At 36.8% G+C, this 25,550-nt stretch overlaps 1 protein-coding gene across 2 annotated transcripts in view; it reads right to left on the bottom strand.

Annotated features, from left to right (window-relative positions):
* The window catches only part of LOC104150522 (EGF-like repeat and discoidin I-like domain-containing protein 3), a 251,960-nt gene that overhangs the window by 125,605 nt on the left and 100,805 nt on the right, over positions 1-25,550 (bottom strand). Inside the window, exons 3-4 of one of the 2 annotated variants that reach the window (XM_068925620.1) lie at positions 25,519-25,548; positions 87-215 (exon numbers count right to left, since the gene is read on the bottom strand). In XM_068925620.1, coding sequence (XP_068781721.1) covers positions 87-215; positions 25,519-25,548 — 159 coding nt within the window. The remainder of the gene's footprint in view (positions 1-86; positions 216-25,518; positions 25,549-25,550) is intronic. The other variant, XM_068925621.1, reaches the window with a different exon arrangement.

Below are 25,550 nucleotides of genomic sequence, written 5' to 3'. Positions count from 1 at the left end.
CAGAGCCAGTGCTAAACTTCAATATTACTTGCTTACAAAAAGGCTTCTGTCCATAAATGCAGTAAAAGTTATCATGTGGAACTTACTGTGCTGGCAGTGAATCCCAGTAAATCCCTCTGGACATTTGCAAACATATCCTATGAAAGTGTCACCTCGATAAGCTTCACTAATTTCACACATCCCACCATTATGACATGGATTAGGAAGGCAGGGTCCTGAGAGAGAGAAAAAAAAGTATATATACATTTAGAATAGTAACAATAATAATTTCACTTATTTGTATGCTTGCATTAAAGAAATTAAATCCCATATGTAGACCATTATATTCCCCAAATGACTAGAACATACCCTTTACTTTTTCAGATAACTTGCCAGCACAGATTTTTATGAACAAGAAAAAATATGAAGCATGTCACTACTCATTAATCACAACATAATTTTTTAATGTAAGAGAAGACAGGAGACAGAGAAGCTAAATCTTGCTCTCCTATTAAAGATAACAGGCGTTCTAACTTTTATATCACTGAAGCAATATATATTAATCAAATGTGCCTATCATGTAGGAAATGACATCTACAATATCCCTGAGTAATCACTACATGGCAAGTTAGTAGTTGGAAGAGATCTTTGCTATGGCTTTGTATGACTCGCTGCATGTGTGATCATCTGGGTGAGCAGTTAGGTTATTAACCAATTATTCTTTTCCACTGAGTGCCTTTTTAGCATATCCACCTCAGGTTGCTTTCAAAAAGTTCCTCTGGCTAAATTAAATTATTTTTTGCAGCTGACCACACTCTATGAAATCTAAAATTTGAGCAGCAATTTTCTGTTTGCTGTTGTTTAAAGTCTGTTAGAGCGCTCTAGTAGTGATCTGCATTTTGTAAATGTAATGCATGTTAGATTTGTAAAGATTATATATATCTCCAGGTAATAGCATATCTTCAGCTGGGATTTAAAGTTTATTCTTTTAATGACATGTGTTAAAAGCTTTTGCCATCTTACTACCTTACTATTCTCATCTGTAACAAACATCCTACCAGAATAAAACGTTTTAGCATTTTGACAAATATTTTTTCAAATCACACTTTAAAGAACTGGTAATCATTGATTTGAAAGCTTCAGAAACAAGTTTGCGAGTTAAAAGGTCTGTGAATTTGAAATAAAGTATGTTATCTGCAGTCTTTGCTACGTATACACAAAGATGTTAATCTTCATTCATTGAAATGCAATGTCATAAGTATTCATCCAATTAAAATCACATTTTTCAAGAAACTCTAGAAAAGAGTTTCTTTCTACAGCATAATTTACTGACAAGCAGCACTGGGAATTGAATGATTTAAACTTAAAAGAGCTGTAAGTTTAATGTTTCTGCGAGTCTGCCTATTAGTTTATGTTTTCAATTACAGATACAAGGTTTGACAGATGTTCATAGCAACAGCATTCTTTCAGAACGTCACATTAGTGACAACTGCACTCTCTGAGAAAATATTAATTTACAAAAGATATGAATTAACAGGATGACAAGGGACGTCAGAATGCATTCGACAATTATAATTGCCCAGATAGTTACAGCAGTTTAAGAAACTATCCAGGTACACATTTCTATTAAAACTTAATGTCATTAGCCTTATACAGGTCACAATCCTGACAAAGTTACGCTTGTGCTCGCTGTTAAACATGAGACACGTCCCACTGAACTGAATAAATAAAACATATGAATTTTCTGCAACTTATTCTAAATGTATGTAAGTACTAAAAAAAATGCAAAAATCATGATGATGAAAGGGAAGAAAGACCAGCCACTTATGGCCTTTGTTGCCTTCATTTTCCACTACACTTTTAATGTAAGGGCACGTTGTATGCTTTTTTCCAGACAACATATATCACTCCAACAAGTCAATGAAGATTCACAGTTTCAGTCTCACAGGTTCTGTTCATGTTGTTTCTCCTCCATAATATTTTGAGAAAAAACATGCTTAATAATTTGCCCTTTTTATTTTCTTCAATTTTCTAATACAGTGCTGCAATTTGGGGAGTACCTACAGGTGGCCCCATATGGTAATTATATCAGTCCAAACAGATCCCTAATCTTCCAAGAACGACACATCTTTTAACAATTACTTTCTCATTTTGTTTACTGCTTTCTCCATATGGCTTGTTGAGCACATGCTTAGCATACGTTCATCGATTTTCTTTAGGTTTTGCATTTTCTCAGATCAGTTTAAAGCACTGAGTCTTACAGGTCATTTGAGGAACACAATAATAAATATACTGGTGCATGCCAGTATTTCTAACTAATCTTAGTCTTCTATGATGCTTTCCTCCTGAAAAAAATCACCAACAATATGAATACTGTTTTGACTGATTGTCAATTAAGTGCACTGAAACCAGTAAACAATAATCATCTAATTTTCAACAGTTAACATTCATTTTTTAAATAGGACACTGGACAGACCTATCTGCATTCTAAAAGAATGCATGACTGAAACTTAAAAAAACCCTGTAATTTCATACCTCTTTTCTCCTAACTCAATTCTCCGGAGGACCATACCCCACAATTCCAGTTCTTTACGACATTTAGACTGCACGAACCTCCAAGCATACATTTTTTCTTACTTGAGTCTGAGTGATGATGATCCCTGATATGATGTTATACAGGTTTAAGTATCTTGAAGAATCTGGGACCTAACCTTGTAATCATTCTATTTTAAACATCAACATTACAAAAATGATATGCATGGACACTACTGTCAGATGATGAGAGGACCTAAGTCACATCCATAAGGCTCTTCAGGCTTATTTTGAATTGTATTGAATGCTAGGTAATTCGTTCCGTGACAGTCTGATTAATATTCTCTGTTACTCAAATCTAGATAGGCAAGCCTGAAAATGTCCTTCTTTATCAAAAAAAAACACAACAAAAAAACTTGTCACCTAATTTTTTTTAAAAAAGTAGGCTTCAGGGATTTGTTTGTTTAAATCAATAGCACTCTAATACTTTTGCAGGTAATCTTTAAGTAGCTTCAAACACAAAGAGAACAACAACATTTGATCAATATTAATGAGCAGTTGAATTCAATGGTATGCTTTTCAGGCACTTGTATCCATGTTCATATGAAGTAATGTCAACAAGATTAATTATGCACTGAAAGAAATAGATTTATTCAGTTTGCTGCTCTTTTGAGTCCTTCTTTATACAGCTCCAGTGGTAAGAGCCAACAATAACCGTACAAGTATTCTCCAAAATACAGAATATTGTTATTCAATTGAAATCTCGTGCTGTTTTTGAAAAAAACTGAAAGTTAACTATAAGCATAGCAGGTGTCAAATTTTTTAGATGCTCTGACTAAAATATCTGAGAATTTTATTGATAAAGGAATCAAATAAATGCATCCTTAGTGGAACTACAAAGGAGCTCAAGACAGAATTGTGTTATCTGTTTTCTTCTTTGACAACTACAGCCAATTAAAACTTCATAAAAACAAAGTCTTGTATAATCCAATACGGACGTGATAAATATGTACTTGAGAGAAAGAGACCATTAGTTTGTATTTAACATACAAAGCAGGGAAAGCATTATTTCATCAACAAAAAAACAAATTCTGACGGTGATTATTTTTACAAAGAGTGAATTAGCTTATGTAGGAAAATTCTGATTCATTCTGTTCTGCTGGGTACTCAATTTTTTTGGAAATAATACAAATTAGCGTTTGACTGTCTATCTACGTTTTGCTCCTGACTGTTTGGAGGAAACGTTTTTTCCCAAAATACTCTTACTTCAGGCTGTTTTTTGTGTTTTCTTCCTATTTTTTTTGGTGGTGGTAGGGAATCCTAGAGGCATCACCATTTTTAAAGCACATTTAAAAATGGGGAAACATCAATTAAGTAAAATTCCAGTTGTTCTCAGTTCAATCATTTAGCAAGTGAACTACTTCTGCTACAGACTGCATCTACATTAGCAAGCAATGCAGTGCGATGGGAAGGGATCTCTAAAATAGCTTGGCTGGAGCTAAGGACCCAACGTCCATGCAGTGCACGTCTCTCTTGAGAGGGAGGAGGGAGAGCTACTTTGGCCTAATTCTAGTCTGGTCCAATGGCCTGAACACTCTGAGTGGCTGGGGGAAAAGCAGACGCATACCTGGAAGCCTTCTGATTTAGCCACATCTTGAAGAAACCCAGTTTGTGCACCACGCGACGTGACCAAAGCATAGTAAGTGAAGACTACCAAGAGATTTACTGCCAAGTGCATTCTTGATTTAATCTAAAGTGTTGTGTTAGACAAATGCAATATCTGTATGTGGAACAGAAACAATTAGGCTTCATGTTAGGTGCTGAAAAAAATAAAGAGGGTGAATCTGTAGGTATCGGCTCCTGTTCAGTGTTACGTGGTATCTAGAAGCGTTATTCAAATTCCGATACACACAGAGGGGAAAAGTGCATTAAAATTCTCCAAAAAAGGTTTAATGTCTTCCTAAGTAAGTATCTGCACATTTAAGAAATAACATTCTAATCACTGTCCCCTCTAAGGGTCTAGGAGGTATTAAGCAATGCAAAAAGCAATGAGACAAAACAAAAAACCCCAAACAATAACTCCCCCCCTTCCCCGACACCCACATACCCCTACAAGGTTCCTAGTGCACTGCTGATGAAGCAGCGTAGCCCTCCCATTCCTCACCCAGCTGATGCCAGAAAGAGTCATTTGGCCCTCTAATACAAACCTCACCAGGCAGAACCACAGTGCCTGTCTGAAAGGATAGGCCGTGCAGATGTTAAGGGCATAATACACTAGATTTCATAAACTGCATCGGGTGGCATTATCAAGAAGTCTACAGAAGCTTTAACAGATCTTTTTACTGATTCTAGTAAATCTGTACCTTGGGCTTAAAAATATGACAAAAGCCAGTTTTGAAGTACAATAGTAGAGTTGTATACCTTTAGCTTACCAAACCTAGGAAACCAGAAAGTAGTTGAAGTAGCAGCCGTAACACGAAGATTAAAGGCAGTGTAAAACAAATACTAAAAACTGTTAATATAATATCTATCTATCCATCTCTTTATATAGAAATTATGTAACTTTAATGAAAAATGCTAAATTAGAAATTGACCTTGATATGCCTTAAGATGAAAATACCCTTAGCTACAAAGCTAATTGCTTCTTTTTTTTTTTTGTGGAATATTACTGAAGTAGGACTAATAGACAATGTTACTCTGATGATATGGTAAAGCCCCCAAAATATCAAAAAAAATGAAGTAATTATCATCAGGCTAATAAAATGGACAAAAGGGTTCTTTCTACACTTCATTTTAAAGAAAAATATTCTCTGTTGGCTTGTCATTACACCACTACCTTTTGGCTCTTCAGGAATGTCAATCACATCATCTTTTCCCCTCTGGTAAATTGAACTCCTTATCAGCGACCTCTCAAACACTTTTAACATCAGTAGCTTAAAGTCTTTTTTATTCCTCTAGATTTTGATAACATTTAATACTTTAGATGATTTCTCTGCCAATGCAAAGCCTTCAAAATGAACTGTGATAGAGCTCAGTTAGAAGGAACGCCTATATTTTGAAATGGATGTGTAGAAGAAGCCAGTGGCATATATGATTTCTATCATCTTTATGAGAAGGGGAGAATTAATCTTCTTGCTTCTGGAGCCAGCACAAGCTTCCCATGACCGAGACCGTAAGGATTAGACTCAGTCTGGGTAATCCAACACCCTATCTCTGCCTCTCTTCACTTCCTGGAATTTGAGAAGACAGTCGAAGAACACTGAAATAGGAATAATTAGAAAACTACAATAGATTTCTTCAAAATATGCAACAGAGAGAAGCTCAATTTATAAGTAATTAGATTGACTTGAAATTCTTTCCAAACTAGCATGTATGTTTTCTCCATACAGTTAAATAATGATGCATACACCACCTACATATATGCAAATGAGAAGCTGCCTCCTTTTCAGAAGTATATAGATTTTTTGTCCTCATCATCTTTTTAAAGACGTACCTAATTAAGTGGATTTTTTGAAAGGTGTGCCCCTTCAAATGTAAACTTATAGATTTCAAAGTTTGGCAGATATAAAATCAAAACATAAAATAATTCTATTCAGAAGAGACCATCTTCCACGGAGACACACAAATGAGCATTCAAAACCAGCAGGAATGTCTCTGTGTAGCTCTTTACATGTTCAGACAGAGAACTGCTTTATTGCATAAAAAGGGTAGGAATCTAACAAAAGCTTTCAGGGGCTCTGATCTTCCTCACATTTACTACTTTGCCTATTAATTTAATACGATTGTGCAAGGCTTCCCTGACAAGGACGCTTGCTCCCAACTGTGTGTCTGTGTGGCAGATGTGCTACTTTAGTCAGAGACCTTTTTAACAACTTGACAGAAATGTTCCTGCACCTGCTGAGTTCTGAGGATAGTTAATTCATGTTGAAATATACACTTGTGTTTCAGCCTACCTATAGGTTCAAGCCAGCAAGTATGACATACCCATTCCACTAATTTCGTGCAGAGAGTTAGGTCTCATTAGTGCATGTACTTTAAGTCAAGTTCATGCACCACCTCTGTGGTTAAGACCAAGCTTCTGCTGAAGTATTTTCTCCATTACACCTTTGTTTAGAAGACTAAACTACCATTTCCCAAGAACACTCTTGACATAAACGGTCCCAAAGAATAGCATGTTCGTTCATTAATTGAAAATACATCCACACGCTTAGCTGCCCAATTGCCAGTGCACGTTTTTGAAGAAATTTGAGGAAAGCGTTCCCAGCAAATGTACATTTGACAAAAGGGAAGACTGTAACCATGAAAAGGAAAAGAGCTTCTCTCAGTCAATATGCCTATTTTGCAATGTAGGTATGATGCATCTTTAGTAATAAATGAATACTTTGCAGTCCAATATTTGCTCTTTTTTACTCATAGGTGTGCACCCTCCCCCCCCCCAAGCCATTCTGGCTTTAAAATTTACATAAGCATTTTAGGGCCCAGTTCTCATTACACTGAGATATCTTGACAGGGCTCCAAGAAAACAAAGGATTCTCTCAGTGTAACTAAAAGCCAGAACGAGTTAAACTTCTAGTATTCTGAACTACCACACTATTCAAGTCTTCAGAAGCATAATCAGAAATCCTTGCTTGCTCAGCATACTTGAATATTCATAAAACGTAAAAACCAAAAATATACACAATAGCTCTTACAGATCAATACTTTTCACATGATTTCATTTCAGAATCTGCCGCTGTCAATTCTACTTTGCTATTAGGATACAAATGAACTTTATATCAACAAATATTTATTAAATCTACAGCTTGTTATTTGTTTGACTATTTTAAACTGAAAAGAATGGGCATTGTAGAACATCATTCAAATTGTAAGCAGAATATTGATAATATTAACTGATAGCTATATATAATTCAAGTTAATCTATGAAGAAAATAAAAAATAATTAGCATTTATGCCTACCTTATATCTCATTAACATGCTCAAAATATCTTTTTTTTTAATCTATTCAGCCTGGCTCATAAATATATTAGTATTGTATTAGATCCTACCTTACTATATATTCATCATAAACTAATGGCACAGATCCAGACTTGATTGCACTGTGATTAAATATTTACCTTGTTTTTAATGCAGCAAATGGAGCATGCTGATTATAATGATCAGGGTGTCTCCATCTGGATGCAGCAAAAGCTAAGATTCACCCCTTGAGCACAAAATGCTTTAGGTCATTTCCGCACATATCCCTCTAATTCTGTTCTGTGGATTTCTACTACAGAGAAATTTAAATTAATTGTCCAGCCACCTCCCAATGCTTTTTTAACTGAATAAGTAGAATACGGTCTGACAAGATCCTGTTTAAACCTGGAGCTATACAGTGTCTTTCCTTAACTAATAAGGTTCTTACTTAATCCTGCCATCTACTGAAAATGATAGATTACATCCAAAGTTAAGCTGTGGTCAAGTGTAATAAGCAACACAGTGGCTACTGCATATGGTGAGGTCTAAAAACGTTCCGAAACTGAAAAACAGTGTGCAATATACTACAATTCATTCTTCCCAAATTCCGTTCTCTCTCATTAACTCTTTCTACTCCTCAGCTTCCAAGCTCCAGAACTTTCTCTCTCCCATTTCCAGTGCCGTTTTGTTTTCCAGCTCGGTATACCCTTCGATACCTGCTACTGCATTGCTGATTTAAAGCCACAGTATTTTTCCCCAATCAGTTATCTCATAAATCTACTGTAGTAAATTCACGTGAGACCTATGCTGGGTCTCCTCATTCCCTTCCACAGAAGGGTCCTCTCTTTCCAACAGTACCTGCTTCATTTACAGAAAACCCAGGTCCAGGGCATTTCACTTCACTTCCTCTAACTTCCCATGCAGGCAGCATCATCCTTTTTTTTTTTTTTAAATTGATGACACCATTTCCATCACTGACTTCTCCCACTCTTGCTAACCGAAATAGGGGAGGGCTTAGTTGCTATACTTGGCTTCTTTAGTCACTTCATTTTTCTCATCTCTACAAATTTTAAAATACAAAAGACTTTTAAAATAAAAGACTGGCTCCTGATCTTTAGATTCTTTACTTTTTTCCTCAAGATAAGTCACAATTTTCAAAGCCATCTCCCAGTAAAATGTGTTGCTTTGTGCTAATGGTTTATTTTGTATTATCACTAACTCCACATTTATTTTCCTACTTATGCTCCTTAATATTTCCCACATCTGTTTTTCAGTGGATTCTGGTTCACCTCAAACAGAGCTCTCTGTAAACACAAAGAATATTTTTCTTAAAAAATTGCTAGAGGAATATAAAGACTTGAATAATTCTGTAGGTTAAGATTTTGAGAGAAGCATTATGGATCATGAAGGACTTAGATATCTTATCCTTAAGGAAATCACCACAGTTCAGCTGACTAACATTATGCTGAGATATAATCCATAGACTCAAACAGAAGAAAACTGTGTAGGTGAACAAAGATGAAATGAAGCAGTATAAACAGGAACACTGTCTTCAGAGAACAGAGTCCTTAAACCACTTGAGAGTATTAGTCTGAAAAGGTCTACCTGCTTGACCTTCTTGAATTTATGTTCAAAGCAATACTAACCCACTAAAGACTACCGTTTACAAAAGCAGGCAGCAAGGAGTGGAGACGGCTGTCTGACAGGTGTATAGAGGTATTTTCTCTTTTCCATGTGGAGCCAGATAATTCCAACAAATACTTAGTCTTTAAAAAGACCTGGACTTACAGAACCTTTGGTGTTGCATTCCTCTTTTTCTGCTCATCAATAAAACTTTGAGTGTTTTGAAGAAATTTGAATCACTAAAATCACCTGATGGCCGCCAAATCTGAGAAGAGGGTTTTGGACTTGGGTTTGAGCATAGTCAAGAAACCAGAGGCTTTAGAGCACACATTCAAACGAGCGTGGGAATGATGTTAGCTCTAACCCAGACAACGGAACCTCTGAACAAAAGTACCGTGTATCCAAACTGCAGCTTGCCGTGTAAGTGGGAGGGATGGGCTCACCACCACAGCTTTGCTAACAGGACTGTGAAGCCAGTGTCCTGCCATCAGGCTATCATGCAATTACATATCAGCAAACGACGGCAAAAGAAATCAGAGAAAAAATATCCAATAATTAGGATGAAGTCAAGGGCTATGTTTACATTAGTAAGTAGTGCGGCGCAAGTAACAAGTGACCTGAAGAACCTGGTCCTCACAGCTTACACACTTCAGGGCATTTTACATTAGATTAGCTGGTCCTATGGAGTGAGTGTCCATTAGGTACGCCACTGGAATAAATATTACAGTTTTGTTTCAGCTAAAAGGTACCCAGTCCATGCTCCCTGAGACCACTCCATGATGCTCCAAAGCGAAGTGAGCGGGGATGACTGAGAGGTTCACTTCAAAAGCGCCCTCCAGACAACACTAATGTAGACCTATCTACAGATCTCTGGATACAGGCCTCCATTAAAATAAACTCTCCGAATACACTCTCTATCATTACTGCAAACCCATCTCTATGGATACTACATTGGTCTGCTGCCTAAATAAAAGCTAACCAGCAATAAGGAAACTATACCTAGACTACCACCTAACTCAGTACACCTCAGTGCCAGTGGGATTTCTATGAAACAGCACTGGTTTTAGTCTCAAATCTCTTGTCCTCCTATATGAAAATATCAGTTTTCATTGTTTCACTTCAATTTAAACTATCAGTGATCGGGACCTCTGACCATTTTTTGAGAAGCTATGTTCCAATAACTGGAAAATGGAAAAAACTTGAAAATATAATTTGAACCTTAATTATAACAGCAAATAGATTAAAATGCAGTTAGTCCTCTTGCTGAGTATTAGCGGAAACTAAATAAGGCAATGGCCTAAACTTATATTATACACATTTCTATGAGTCATGTCCTAATTACTAGTGTTGTATTAAAGACACAGCAAAAGCAAAAGAAAATCTCAGAGGGTGGTTATCCTTATGACACAAAATATTATTACAATGTGATGAAAGAGAATTACTAAACGTGAAGTATATAAAGCTCAAAAAGGCATAACGTCATCCATAACAGAAATCAAGGGAAATAGACAAGACTTGCATTCCAGTCATTTACTTCCTGTAGAAGATAGGAGAACGGAAATATATCCTTTTAGCTTTGCATTACTTCATCTGTTGTCAACCTTCCCAATTTCACGTATGCGCTCCAAAATCCATTTTAATTCCAAATCTTATGCTCTGTCACTATTCTCCTTGTCTTTCTTTTCTCTTAGCTAGATCATTGTTCTCTTTTTTCCTCATACCCAAACCCTGCTTCATTTTGGTCTCTTGCCAGCTCAGCAAACCATAGCGCATAACCTTTCCAATTTAAAACTGCAGTTCATGTTTGCAGCTATGTGCCTTCAGTTTTTAAGATACACAGCAGAATCACTGGATTTCTGCTTCCTTTGCACTGCTATATTCACAGTACAAACTTAAATGAATTGCTCTTGATTAATATGATTCAGATGCAGTTGCACATGGATGAAAATCCTGACCTATTTCAGTGGATAATAGTAATAATTTCTGTACAGCAATACTGGAAATTAGTCTTTTATGATAAACAATGCTTTAACTTCAACTCTTTTTTGTTGTATTACAAATAATACAGGTATCACTATTTTGGTTCAAGTATAGTTCTCTGAATGGGTAATACTTGCCTTCAACAGGGCCCTGAGCAAGGGCTGGGGCATAAACTGCAGCACTCCTCAATTTATTAGGTCACAAACATATTCCCTTAAGGAGCGATACAGCAGACTCCCTCTGGGGCCACACACTTTTTTCTCATATCCAGCCTTAGTTGTGGCAGGTGCAGCTCGGCAGACCCAGCTCTTCTCTGTGTCCCAAGATCCGTGGAAGTTTACGTGTCTGTGCAAAGGTATACGGATGGCCACATTCACCTGGGTGCCTTCAAAAGTTGAGGGCACAACCTAAACGTAATGAACTTCACCTCACCTTAGGCGAGAAGACCTGAATGCATGTTGATATTCCCTTTCCATATCTAGTCTAATTATTAGCTGGATATGGTTTCTGAAAGGGAATCCAAAATGTCATTCATGTGTTGATGGCCTGGTGTCAAAAGTCTATCATCTGCCTTTGTAAAATACGGATCCTGCAAAAAGGTTCGGAAAACATTACCAGTATGTTATATTGTGAAAACAGACTCACTACTCTAGAAATTTAATGTGTACTTTCAGTGAGGATACCCCCACGTACACTACTCCTATAATTTACAGCAGATTTCTTTCCTGGAAGTTATTAGCAGTTGTAACTTGCTGCTTATTTTTCACTACTGAAAACTCTAGAGTGGAACAAGACTAGTTAACAAACGTTACATCATACCTTTTACCTCTGCCACTTCTCAAAGGGTTCTAAACCAGAATGCTGACCTGACAGAAACATTGATTCATATTTTGTTTCAAAAGATGCCACAGTATTATTATCTTGCAAAAAAAATTATTAGAATGATTTTCTCCCAGAGGAAGCTAGATTTAAAAAAAAAAAAAGTGAGAAATTCCACGTCAGGATGGAGAGATTAAGATTCAGTTATTGACATATTGTCACCATTTCCCTTAGTCTATATGAACAAATAATTGCTGTTCTGCAATTATGCCTCAAATTCTTTACAAAAAAGGATCTGATGTATGATATAGCTTGACAAACCAGTTCATGAGTAACAACAGGGACTTTGTAATATTACTTTAGAGTTTTAATCCATACTTTGCCACTAAAAATTAAAATATGTTACTGTAGGCAAAACGAACATATAAATCTATGTTCAGACCTTGTGTTCATGGACTATGGACTTCATTGTAGCTTATCTTTTTAATAAAACTTCATGAATTTCAAGTCTTTTCTCAGTATATTTAACAAGTCAAGTAACTTCTAGAGTTTATGAAAGTAGAATTAATTTTAGCAACAGACAAATGGACAATCATGGGAACAGGTTACACTTAATTACAATTTTTATCAGAACAGTCATCATACAAGCACAACTCCCACGGAAGCCAATGGAAATTGTCTCTTGAATAAGTAATGAATATATACTTTTGGAATGGACTGTGAGAGCTTCAGCTGTTCTACTTATCTCCAGTAATACCGATAATTTCCATTTGGCAGTTTATTGCTTTACAGAACTATGGAGCTTATGCAAATGTTTTTGCCACAATTCTGAAGTCATATAATATTTAATCATAAGGAATACTACTGAAATAAACAGTTTTATAAAAGTATAAAAGACAAGAAAAAAATTAGTTGTTTCCAAAATTATATTTTTAAACACCATAATTGTATACATAGGATTATATAGTATAGCAAAGAACAACTGAATATTACATGCAGTCTTTTCTTTAAGCCTACTAACAGGCACTCACGGTCTGAGGTAAAACATAGTTTATTTCAAAGACTTACAGTGGGAAATATTGAAATGCATTTTAATTGCAGTAGTAAAGGATTCAAAAGTATATATAAAGAATCGATTCCATTTCTAAGATAAAACAAAAAAGGGAGGTCTTGGCTACGGTAAACAACCATTAGCATATGGAGAGTCAATCAGTCAGAACAGTACTAAGAATTAGTATCTGTGAATGAAGTGACATGTTAGTTATTGCAGATAGAACTTGCTGCGTACGTGCAGAAATGCACACATCCTGGTGTGAATGAATTTTCTAACATCTTTGCTCGACACTTCTATACCCCTAAAATCTTTTTATTATCTTCACTCTAGGAACCACATTTGCATTTCACCTACAATATTGCTTCAATGTTACATTTCAGAGTGCTGCTTATTCTTGGTCAATGTTAATGACTGGCAACTTGTGACTATTTTTTTTTTAATGGAAATGTCACATCTTCCTTCAATACATCTTTTCCTGTTCAAGCTAGAACAGAACTAAAGACCTTTTCAACATCTCATTGAAACAGCTAACCAGATAGTCCTATTACCTTGTTTATATGGACTGGCAAATACTTCTGACTGCAGCCAGAGGGGAAATAGTTTAGGACAGGTGGGTTTTTTTGTTTGTTTGTTTGTTTGTTTTTGTCTTTGAGATGGAGGATTATTAGTAGGCAGAGAAAACAGTAAACAATGCAACGCAGGAAGAAACTCATTTGTATGGACATTGGGCATCAAATCAGTAATTGAGGAGACAGAGTTTCATAATAAGAAACATCAGGTGGAAAAAAGTATTTAGTTCTATTTTAAACACTGCTCTTTGTTCTCTCTGGCACCTAGTTCCATCTGCCACTTATCTGTCCATTTTAACGCTTCCTGAGCTTCGATGCACTACAAATCCACAGTACTATAATGGTGTTAAACACATCCATGATCACAATCAATATAATACTTCTGTTTCAGACATGAAGAAAAGCTCACATGACTGAATGCTTCTCCCTTTTGTCTAATCACATAAGTTGATTTAATGAAAGATACTGTCTCTTTCTGCAAACCTTTCCTCTTTGCATCCTTCTGGCCCCAACAGAACTATTAATTCATACAATACAACATATGTACCTACATCAAAAACTGCTCCTAAACATCTCATCTTTCTTTGTTTTTGTAACCTGTTGCAAAGGAGGCCTCCTTTGCCTCCTGGGTCAACCCCTATACTCTCTGGGTTCATCAGTTCTCTCCACTTCCTTGCCGTATGCCAGAGAGCTTTCCTAGGCATTTCTTCCACCCACTCACTTGCCTTAGCAGCTACTCAACCTGCTAAAGCAGTTATGAATAGAAAATATATTTATTTAAGAACAAAAGATAGAAAACAGTGGGAAAAAGTTACTAAAACAACAAACACACAACCAGATACATTCTGGATCTTATCATGAAGGGGATTCCTTGGCTGCTCCAGCATCTCAGCACACTTGTGAGGTTCTAGAGATTCTGCTACAGAGTCACACCGTGGAGCTGTTAGAGATGCATCTGGAAGGGCACTTATTTAATTTCACAGTTTCTTCTTAAAGGTTAGGCATTTAACTGACATTAATCATGTACAGGCCTTCTGTGGTCAACAGAGGAAACAGGGAGGGATTAACTGTTCTGCCTGTCTGAAATATCTTACTGGGATGAACCATCCTCTGTAGGTTCCTGTTTCTTTTCTTTGACTGCAAAGAGCATGTGCACGTGCACGACTGGCTTGACTCCTCCTTTTAGAGGGTAAATCAGGATGAGATGAGTTCTACTCTGCTGCAGCACTCCTCACTACTGCTGCCCGAACAGGCTTGGCACAATTTAGCGCCCAAAGCACACCTGGCAGTAGGATCGGTGAGCATTCTGAATTCAAAGGAATGTGACAGCTGGCACCCATAATGCATTTGACATCACAAAAATGACCGTTATTACACTAATGACCATTATTTAGGTTACAATATCTATCACGAAAGAGCCTGGTAAAATGAGAATTTAGCATCTTTATGGACATACATACTTTATAATTCTTAACTTACTAAGCAATCTTTTCACAGGGCTGGTCATTCTATAAATGTGTCATTATTCAGTACTTATCTTCTTCACTGAATATGTAATACAAAGCCTTACTAACTGAAAACCACTTAAATCTGCACTAAACAGAAAATGAGTAATTTCCTCCTCAGTAACCTTATGCTCTCACTGCTGTAGCTAAGCTCTTCAAAGGTGGACATAAGACGCAGTTTAAAATCAAAATATGCAGAAAATGAATCCTCTTTGGGATCCTGTTTTTGAGCGGAGCCCTTTGCATCAGGCTTGCTATTCTGCTTCCAAATCCTCAACCAATCACTAGTAATGTTTTGTTTTGCTTCTGTTTGTTTGTCTCCCCTTCCCCCCCCCTCCACTTTCCAAGCACTACATCTCATCCCTGCCTGTGACTCCTTGATTGCTTTAATCTAATTTAATTACAGACTCTCTCCAAAGAGGAATTGTTTCTTCTTCATTCTAACTTTGGCTACGTTTCCACTGAATTTCCCTTCCTACCAAGGGCACTTATGCCCCTACCTGGCAAATCAGATTAAGGAACTGATCCAGATGAAAACCAGCTTCATCAGGGAAACGGCATTAGGGAATAGGCTGTTTTCAGCTAGATCAAGTAGCTGCTGCAGCTTGCAGCAGCTGCAGGTTGTTTGTACAATTGTTAGCACAGGTATAATAGAGAGAGCAAGAAAGCCTGGACAGGTTGGAAGAAGGAATCAGAAAATAAGTGGGTGCTTGAGGAATGGGGAGGAACCATGTCTTCCAATCACAGCCAGCTTAAGGCAAACCATCAGACTGCAGCCTTTCCCTGGTATGCCCAAACAAAGAGCCAGTCGCTCTGAGCTCATGCTCAACTCATTCATTTCATTTCTTTGCCTATCAAATACCTTTTTCCTCAGCAACTTCTCATCTCACTATCCATCACTTCTCAGATGAAAATCTGTTCCTTCTAACACAATAGAGTTTTGCCACCACGAGCTAATCCGTTCTCTACCAAGGCTAGCCTTCTGCCACCTTTTCTCTTGTGCTTGGGCTCTACTTCTTGGAAGCACTGAGAAGTCAGGGAGGGAGAGACAGTACTCCGAGGTCCCTGGAGCAAGAAGAATAGTAGTTTATTCTTCATGTGTAGCATGAAGCAATCGACAGAAAATTAGACTCTATGAATACGTTAGCCACATGACCCCTTCCTAAGTGCTAGCTCTGCTTTTTGTCTCTGTCCAAGTTAGGTCTAGACTCCTGTGAGACCTCTGGGGAATACTGGTTCTTAGAAGAGCATCTAAATAAAGCTAACCTATCACTACAGCTTCAGCGTGGGAAGCCTAGAGAGTGCTGACAGCACTGGAGCCAGAGAGCTGAAGGTGTTGCCCTTCCCAGGTGACATCTCCGTTTGTTCCTTTCCCTGCTCCCACTGCTACAGTGACACACTGGTAGTCGGAAGGGCAGGCTTGGTTTTGCCTTCCTTCAGATAACACATGCACTGCAGGCTTGCCTGTGCGTGACTGATGAAAGACTTATATGATTTCCTTGATTGTGATATGAGGATTAGGGGTTATTGCACAAGTCTCTGTTAATCAAGTGTGAACTAAGACTACAATCTTGACTGAATCCATGTGCTTTTTCACAGAAGTAAAACAAGAAATCTCTAACACCATGCTGCCAAATTGCACATCCCTGCTGCAAAGTATCGAAGCAGAAGTGTTTCTCAGTAGAATAGCTGCAAGAACCAAAACGAGCCACAGAACACATTTTTCCTTAACCTCACTATGAGAAACAGTGCAACTATTTGAGCTTGAGCTGAATTCAGCCTGAGGCAGAGGCCTGGCGTGAAAAACTTCCATCTCAAAGTTCAGGAAATTGACAGGCAACCAAAAGAAAAATGTTCATTACAAAGCAACAGCAAGTATAGGGGATGTTATATGATCTTCCAGTTATATTTGTACATGGGGACGAACATTGTATTCTCACCACAAACTTCATTCTCTAAAGCTATGTGGATTATGGCAAAAGGCTCATGTATGAGTTTCTCAGACAGTTACCACCACTGCAGGCTAAGCTCAACCACTTTCTGTCTAATCCTGAGAAGAAATGAGCAATTTTGCTGAACTGAGTTATTTTTATGATATACTGACAAACATTCACTAAGGGATAGGCTGAAAACACTAATTAATTTCCATGCCTGACCTAAGCAAGATTTCCAGCTTTTAAATGTGACAGTCTACTGTAATAGCCTTCAGTGTCACCTGGCACCTTGAGCTATTTTTACTTTTTCATTAAGTCTCATTTCCATCAGAATAGAATTCAATATGAGCTTTATATAATGTCCTGGTTTAGTCTATGCTTTGCTTAGATTATATGGAAAAATAATTAACAAGGTAGCTTCACGCACTGAAAAAGAAAATATGTAGATCAAGAAGAAAAAGAAATGGAACAGTTAAAATGTGTAAACCAAGTTGAACATGAGAAGAAAGCTCCATTACAGACCCTGGGGGATAGCAAAGTATGATAAGAATATAGAAGGAGATCCTTTCCCTTAGAATAAAATGGAAAGATGCTTTTCCTCTTCAAAATGCGTGAGACAGAATAGCTTTGCATACCACAGCAGAATTATTGTGCCCCAAAAGCTAGCCTGAGAACATGCTGTCACAAAACTACAACACTTTTGAGAGACTGTTGATCTCTGCTGTACGGTGATAAATTAAAATCCTTGTGACTAGGCTAAATGCATCTTTGAGGTTTTGAGGGTAAGAGATGAAGCAGATTAATTACCTCATGGATTTTGGGGGAAATTTCATTTCAATAGAATAGAACTGTGCATATTGCAGCTTTCTTTTCTGATAATCACTGAAGGAGTTTCAATTTCCACTTGCTACAATCAACAAAAGATCACTAGGGCATTATGTGCAGGAAGAAGAGATGTCCTTTGTGAAATCCAGTTTCATGGCCACACTCAGTTAAATACTAATATAGCAAATATATACTATATTTACCCTCTGAGGATATAATGATATACTTCCTATGGAAATATTTATCTCAATAAGATCTAAAATCTTTTTCAGTTCCACTGATAATATAGTTCTCTAAAAATCAACAATGTATTGCCGGGACTTTAACCAACTGGATCTCTTTGATAAACCTCTTCCAGTACCAAAAAGCAAACACATTTGCTAACAAGAAGGAAGGAAAGATGCTGAGAAATTGATTACACTGTTTCTCAGTTTAAGCAAAAAAAAAAATCTTCTTATATTTCTTCAGGAGGGAGCTAAGGGCACCTTCCTACCTCCTCCCATAAATAATTACGAAAAAATCAAAATTTTTAAAATTTGAAATCATGAATTTATCAACAAATAAAAAAAATTAGGAGAGTGGAAACACTGAGATTTTAATAATTTTAAATGTATTGCTTAACATCTATGAAAATAATAATTCAGTAAATTTTTAAATGAAAAGATTTTTAGAACTAATACTTTTTTTTTTTTGCCAAAACGTAACCAAAAGCTTTACAACACTCTTCCAAAATGCATTATTCCATTCTGTTTTTTCTAAACCCTTCATGTTCTATGAACAATTTTATCCCTGAGGAATCTACAACTTCATCAGAGAACAGATGAAAAATTCTACTTTCAACTAATATAAGATTGCATATTAGTTTTAAATATAGACATTGGTAATGTTTAGTATTTATACCTGGCAAATACACATTAAATATGTTGCTATATTATTTCCGCGAGGACATAAAGGGAAATGCAACCCATGGCAGAGGGTTTTTTTTACTGGAGTAAGTATGCAATTTTCATTCTATCGTACATTACAAGCTAGAAAGTAGGTGTTGGCTTAGCTTTGCCATTTCAGCATGCTACTTCCTAGAACAGAGCCAGCGTGTGAGCACTGAGACACGGCATTAAGGAAGGACCTGTGGTTCAGAAACCTGCACGATAAACTACCTCTTGTATAGTGAAGCTATTTCATCGAGTCCAGTGGCAACCTCTGAGAGAAACAGCAATATTTCTTCCTAATATCCTAGTAGTGCAAACCAGACTGTAATACTCACCTTGTATAGATATGAATGAAAAAGAGAAATCTACAAAATAAACAGTAAAGAAAACAAAAGCTCACCATTACTATAGATATCCAGAGGGAGTCTATCAGGTTATGCCTTAAGAAATATCCAGGTTATATCCCATAAGCAAGCTTTGAAATATCTACTCCTTAAAATAATGTATAATTACTTCTATTTCTTCATCTTTTTTCATCCCTTTTTCTTCAGATACAATGACTGATTCTACCACTTTTTTCTTGAGTTCATAGCTCCTTATTCTGCAAATACGGTCCAAGGCAGACAATAAAAAATGTTCTACGGTACTAAAACCCCTACTTTTAATAGACTTTACTTCTTAGACATAAGAAACCTGGGAGGAAAATTTACAGAAGCACCTGTTCTGATACGCAGGTATATCTGGAGCTTTCATAACTGAATATAAAGAATGACTTGGAAGCAGTTTTGGCTCCAGAGTGATCGCTGAACACCATACTCATGGAGAAAGGTCCCACTCTGACAAAGTCGCAGGGGCAAGTCTTTAACTTCCTAGATGCTCTCTATGACTTTTTTATAACTGCTAAGTTCTATCCCTAGTACTTTTTCTTTCTGGAACTTCTGCTATTGTGCCTTTCTGTTCTAATCCTTTATCCTTTCATTCCTTCTTCTGAACTAAACTTCACGGTAGGAACAGCAAGCCTTTCCAATACAAGTCTCCTTCTCCGCTCTACAGGGTATTTCTCACTTTTGCTGTTTCTCAGCAGTGATTTTTCCCACAATTTTTACTTCTTTAGACAAAAAAAAAGTTAAAAGAAGGTTTATAAAAGTAGAAATTCTTAATACGGAAGAGAAAAGATTCAATATCACAGAACTGTTGAAGAGTAGCGTTATTTTCCATGGGGAAAAAAACAGACTGCCTGTAGTAGTTACACAAAAGTTTACAAGGCAAATATCTGTGCACATATAACAGTGCCACAGGGCTGTAGTGGGGACTGATACTTAAATAATGACTTGGAAGAAGAAATGCACTCTGATGTATTGAGTCTACTATCTCTTCGACATCTAAATTCTATTAAAACAATATTAAATTCAAACTTTAAAATAGCTGTTGTCATGAAACTGTAAATATATTTGCATATTGTATATAGATGGAATACAAAAATATAAATGTCAATTACTTAAAACACTAGGCTTAAACAGCTTTCAATGACAACCACTCAAAACGTCTCCAGTTAAGAGTTACGATCTCCAAAAGAAAAAGGCTTGTATCTATTGTTTCAGTCAAAGTCACAGTGTACAAGCAAGTGAACAAAGTGCAGCATGTTAAGCTGCACCACCTCTCATCTTGTCTTGGAAGAATTATTTTTTGGTGTCTTTAAAAATAGTTCCAGACTCACGGAAACAAGACTGAAAGCCCTGAAGGGAGGGGGGGGGGGGGATAAATTAAGCCACGGAGAAATGTTTTGAAATACAAAGCTTCAAATAGCAGGACATCCAACAAAAGCTGATACACTAAGCTCAAGAACAATTTTCAGCATTACAATGCAAAGCAACCTCCTCCTAGTTCAATAAACAGCTCAAAAGAGACACATCAGAGTGGACATGGGAGAAAAAAAAAATGGGAACAAGTCTTCAAGAAAGCTGTTCTGAGAAGACTTTCCTAGCTTGCTTTCACAGGATACACGAGCTCTGTTACAGTAAAACCATTCAATTGATCCAAAATGCAAAAGAAATGGACAGATACACAGAAGTGGCTCAAGAGAGAGGAAGAGATGTCTAAGACAACATAAAACTGTAGGGTGCTGAAGTGGAATGGGAAAAAAGCTCTAGATTAATGCTTATCCAGAAGTAAGGTTAAGAAAGCCCTTGTTGAAACTGAGGATCATTTGAAAACTGTTTTTGCTTTATTTAAAAAGCATTCAGAAATAAGTAAGCTTTGCCTTAGATGAAATAAGTTCAACGAGTTAAAACTACAGTTCATTGCTTGGACTGCAACATTCTGAAACCAAAAGAACAACTGCAAAATACCATTTCTATACAGACGTAAGCACAGGACATTTACTATTTCATTTACTAATCCTGCTCATCCTAACAGTTTCAACAACAGTAAAATTTAAGTAACTTCTTTTCTATGAGATTACTTAGAGGGGTCACGGTCAGAGGAGCGATACCCTATCCTTAAGAGCAGAGTTTGGGAGACAGCATTATTTTATCCCTTTGATTAAACATAAGAAGAAATACCAATTTTGATCCCACTCATAGGTCAGTTAGAAGTTTTTAATGAGGATAATGTTCAGTGTATGAACTGCAATATATTCCTGCCTACATGATACTTTTTTAAATAATCGATGGTATTGTTTGGGAAAATACTGCGTGTGGCAATTTGTAAAAGAATAACTATTATCATTACATGCTAGCTTCTAATGATACTTCTCATCTTTCCTTCCCTGCAGGTGTTATACTAAATACAGTCTCCCATCTAAGAGTATTTGGGAGAGATAAGGTACTTATAATGATTTTGAATGCTAAATGATGACTTCTGAGCCTTGTTGCTGGAAGCGTGCACATACCTCCTCAGTAACACTACTGGATCAACACTAGAATCAAAAGGTTAATGATACTCCAACTAAGATAGATCTCACAAACTGGATGAAACATACGCCTTTTCTAAAAAAAGAACAAAATCTGGTAGCTGATAAAATTCTACTTTCAGCCTACACAAGGCTCTCTCTTTTCCAAGATGACCATATCCCACTGAAATCGCTGTAAAAGGCTCCAGGTGAGTGCATTAGCCTTTGGATGCAGTATCTATTTATTTTTGCACCCCTGCATTTTTCATCAAACTGTAAGACCAGCAAGAGTATTACTATAAGAAACAGATATCTACTTTGTGTGGAACACAGCTTCGTAAATGTCAAAACAATCTGAAAAATAAGTTGTATTAAAACAATTCCAGAAGAACGCCTCAATCTGTTACTTTCAAAACAGCATCATCTTGTCACATCTTAAAGCAAAACGAACAGAAACTATAAATTACAAAGAAACTATAAATTACAAAGCATTTGAAGATCTAGAGTTGTTTATAACATTGTTTAGCTAGAGAACAATTGCATTTTATTTATAAAATTCCTGAAGCAACTCCTTTTCTTAAGCCTTCATCACCATATATAAAACTTTATGCCTATTTTTAATGCAACAGGCCCATTTTGATTTTTACTTCCTCAGGAACAAGGTAGGGCATATTTTTGTTAAAACTTACATAGTGCTTCTAAGTTGCATTTTCACTGTACTCTTTTTTTAAGCTCCAATCTGGCAAACACATGCTTAAACACATGCTTGCAAAGACAGTAGGTCATTCATTTAAAGGGACTTTTCCCATGCTATGTGCTTAACTGCTTTGCTGATGAAGATCTAAAGCAGGATACAGTGGAGCAGAAAATGTTTTCTCCAGCCTATGCAATTTCTAAAATATCATATCTATGCTAGCATATAACCTATTTTCTTCATAGTCACATTTTTTGTAAATGTAGATATAATGTCAGGTTATACTCGGTTAACACCTATCAGAAAAGCTTAAGAACCGCTCTATCCTACTTAAGGCAGAGACTGGAATTGTTTTTCCGAAGGTAGGCGACTATTGACTATTTTTGAGTGCGAGCTTTCCTTTTCAATAAGAAGAAAAAACTATTCTTTCTGTAGCTGGAGAAGTTTAGTCAAATCAATTCTTGTAAAAAGCTCCAAACTAACCAAAATGTTTCCAAATAAAATACCTTTTTCCAAAATAATCCCCAACGGAAACTAATCGTTTGAAATAGCTAGATTCTAAAACCAGGTTAAATAACAAAAAGGGCTAACATTAAATACCCATACTTCTTTAGTGGGTATTTCGTCATGCTTCCCTGTAACATACTTATGAGCAGTTGAGATTTACTGGCACAAATGTTTACAAATATGTATTTTGTCTCATACTGTAAATCTATCATGTATGATTTGTGCCAGAGGCGTTTGTTCATCTGTCCAAATCAAAGAGCAAAAACATTCCGGTTCTGCATTTGTGTATCTGCAGCACACCGAGGTCTTAGCCAACAATAACTGTTGATCTGTCTGTGTGGGAATATCTGTCTGCACTGCTGGGTCAGTGTAACTCCCTTACATATACCGTTGCGGTGAATAGCATCTTTTCTGGCATAAGTACCACGGAAAGAGGTCATTGGTGTTTCCAGCAAGAGTATCCACACAGAAAGTTACAGTAGTATAGCTATTACTGCATGAAATAATTGCAGACATTTTTGGATGACAACAAACCCTGAAACACTAAGGGACCATAACAGTAAAAATAACAGCTAAAAACTATGTGCAGATCACTCAACCAACCACAAGTAAGTAACATGATTTGAATTTGAAACATATGTGATCAAGGCTTTGAGGAAAATATTTGAAAAATCCTCATGTGAAAAAAATACCATTGGTAACGAGTGAATACAAGGAGATTATGAATGTTTAGGAATACTCTGTGACAGAACAATACTCAAAAGACACTCATTGTAAATTATGAGCTCAGCTTTGTCAAACACAAGATTTACGTGGGGAAATAACCAAAGCAGTGTTACAGGGCACATTCAGGAAAGAAGTGTGAAGTGCCTAAAGCAAACAAACACACAAGAAAACATTTATATCACTACAAAAGCAAACAACCAACTCTGTTGTCTGGTATTCGAGAAGGCAAGTATTCTTGAGGAGCTGAACACAGACTCTGTAGGGCTTTTGTGAAACTCCAACCAGTGAGTTTAGCCGGGATTTGTGGTGGAATCTGTGCAACTGTCTTATAAATTTCATTTCCTTCTTTGGTCCATTTGCAGTTGATGTATTCGGTTAGCTTGAGCAGCCTGTGAATATGGATTTTCACAAAAGCTGCAGTAGTGTTGCAAGTTCAAAGACAGATGCCGTATATTCATGAGATGCTCCATTAGTTGCAACCGGCATGACTGTTTTGCAATGCACACTCATCACAAGACCGTTTTGGATGTTACTGCTGGGCATTCCAATAAGCCTCAAAACTCTATCTGTTCAAAAAAGGGGCATAGCTAAATCAATTCCATAAGAGGAAACAAAAGCTTTCTTCTTTTTTCTCTCCTATAAAAGAAATAGGGCAGGCAAGACCTTGTGTATCCTCTTTTGTAATTGACTCTTCTTTTGAAAAGAACAGCTGCAGCAGCTTTCTATTAATAGACATTTTCCATGAAAATTTCAACACTGACAGCTTTCAGATAGTTGGAGGCCGATGCTTAACAACGATAATATATGTTCTTCAAGGGCATGTTGGTACTCTAAGGTTCTTTTTCGAATTCTCCCTTTCTTCTCAATTCGCAGTGTTTTTCTTTGTCTCAGTCATGCTTGCTTTCTATTCTGCTACAGTCACCATGTTAAAAGCCCTCTTTTGCTTCTTCCTCTATTCAGCGTAACTCTGAACTGTTCTTCCTCTCCACTACTGGCTTTATTCTCAGTCCTTTCCTTTATTATTCTCCATTGTATCCTAATTACGTATATTGCTCCCAAGTTGCAGGTTAGTGTTCCAAACACTGTCCTTCCGTGCCATCTTCCTTTCTTCTTTTACTCTCCTTACCTTTTCTGCTTTGCTCCTCTAGAGACCATGACTTCTTTAACAAACCACTAAAAAGTAACTTTCTATTCATTTGATGTTTTAACTCACTGAGTTTATACATCTTAATGCCATTTTAAATATATTTTAAATATGTTAAGCTGTTTAGCAGCACTCCTTTGGTGTATCTTTTTTTTTTTTTTTAAATACTCCCAAGCTAATGGATTGCCAATTAATTAGAAATAGTTAATCTTAGCAACAGAATAAACATTTCATGTGTGTATCTCTTGTGGAGCTTCTAAACTAATTTTTATGACTGCGTTGCTAACCGTTCTCACTACTTGGCAGTCTGTCAAGAGAAATAAAAGTTCTCTGAGCAGATATCCAGGCCATAGTTTGCTGAATGTTTAGTTTAAGCAGGATGCTTCTGCATCCTCTTTCCTTCCCTTCCTTCACTGCTTGTTCCCAAGCTGTACTGTCTTTAAGGATATCAATTTTGGGAAGATGCAGTTGAGCTCCATCAGCATAAAGCCAGATTAAAAATGAGCACAAAAACTGATTATTTTGAACTCCTGATTGTTTCTGACCTGGTTCATTGTGTGGAGCCCCATGTGCCAGCTTGGCCAAGGAAGAAACACAACGGAGGGAACAAGTAGCAGGGAAGATTTTGAACTACTGCTGGAAGAAACGTTCAAAGTATATATCCCAATGTCTCCAGAATCAAGGAAAAAACAGCCAAAAGGAAGGGGAGCAGGCAGAAGGGAAAAAACCCTACATTGATATAGATATTTAGTATGTGTTATGCACAAGGACAACTCTGGTTAAAACAACAAAAATAAAAACCCGATCATTAAGAATGGTTACCGAGATACAGGTGCAATCATAAATTACTCATACCTGCTGGAGTTGGTTCCTCTTCATCTGAGGCT

The sequence above is a fragment of the Struthio camelus genome, chromosome W (genome assembly GCF_040807025.1).
Source record: "Struthio camelus isolate bStrCam1 chromosome W, bStrCam1.hap1, whole genome shotgun sequence".
NCBI lineage: Eukaryota > Metazoa > Chordata > Aves > Struthioniformes > Struthionidae > Struthio > Struthio camelus.
This window is presented reverse-complemented; position numbering and strand designations above follow the sequence as displayed.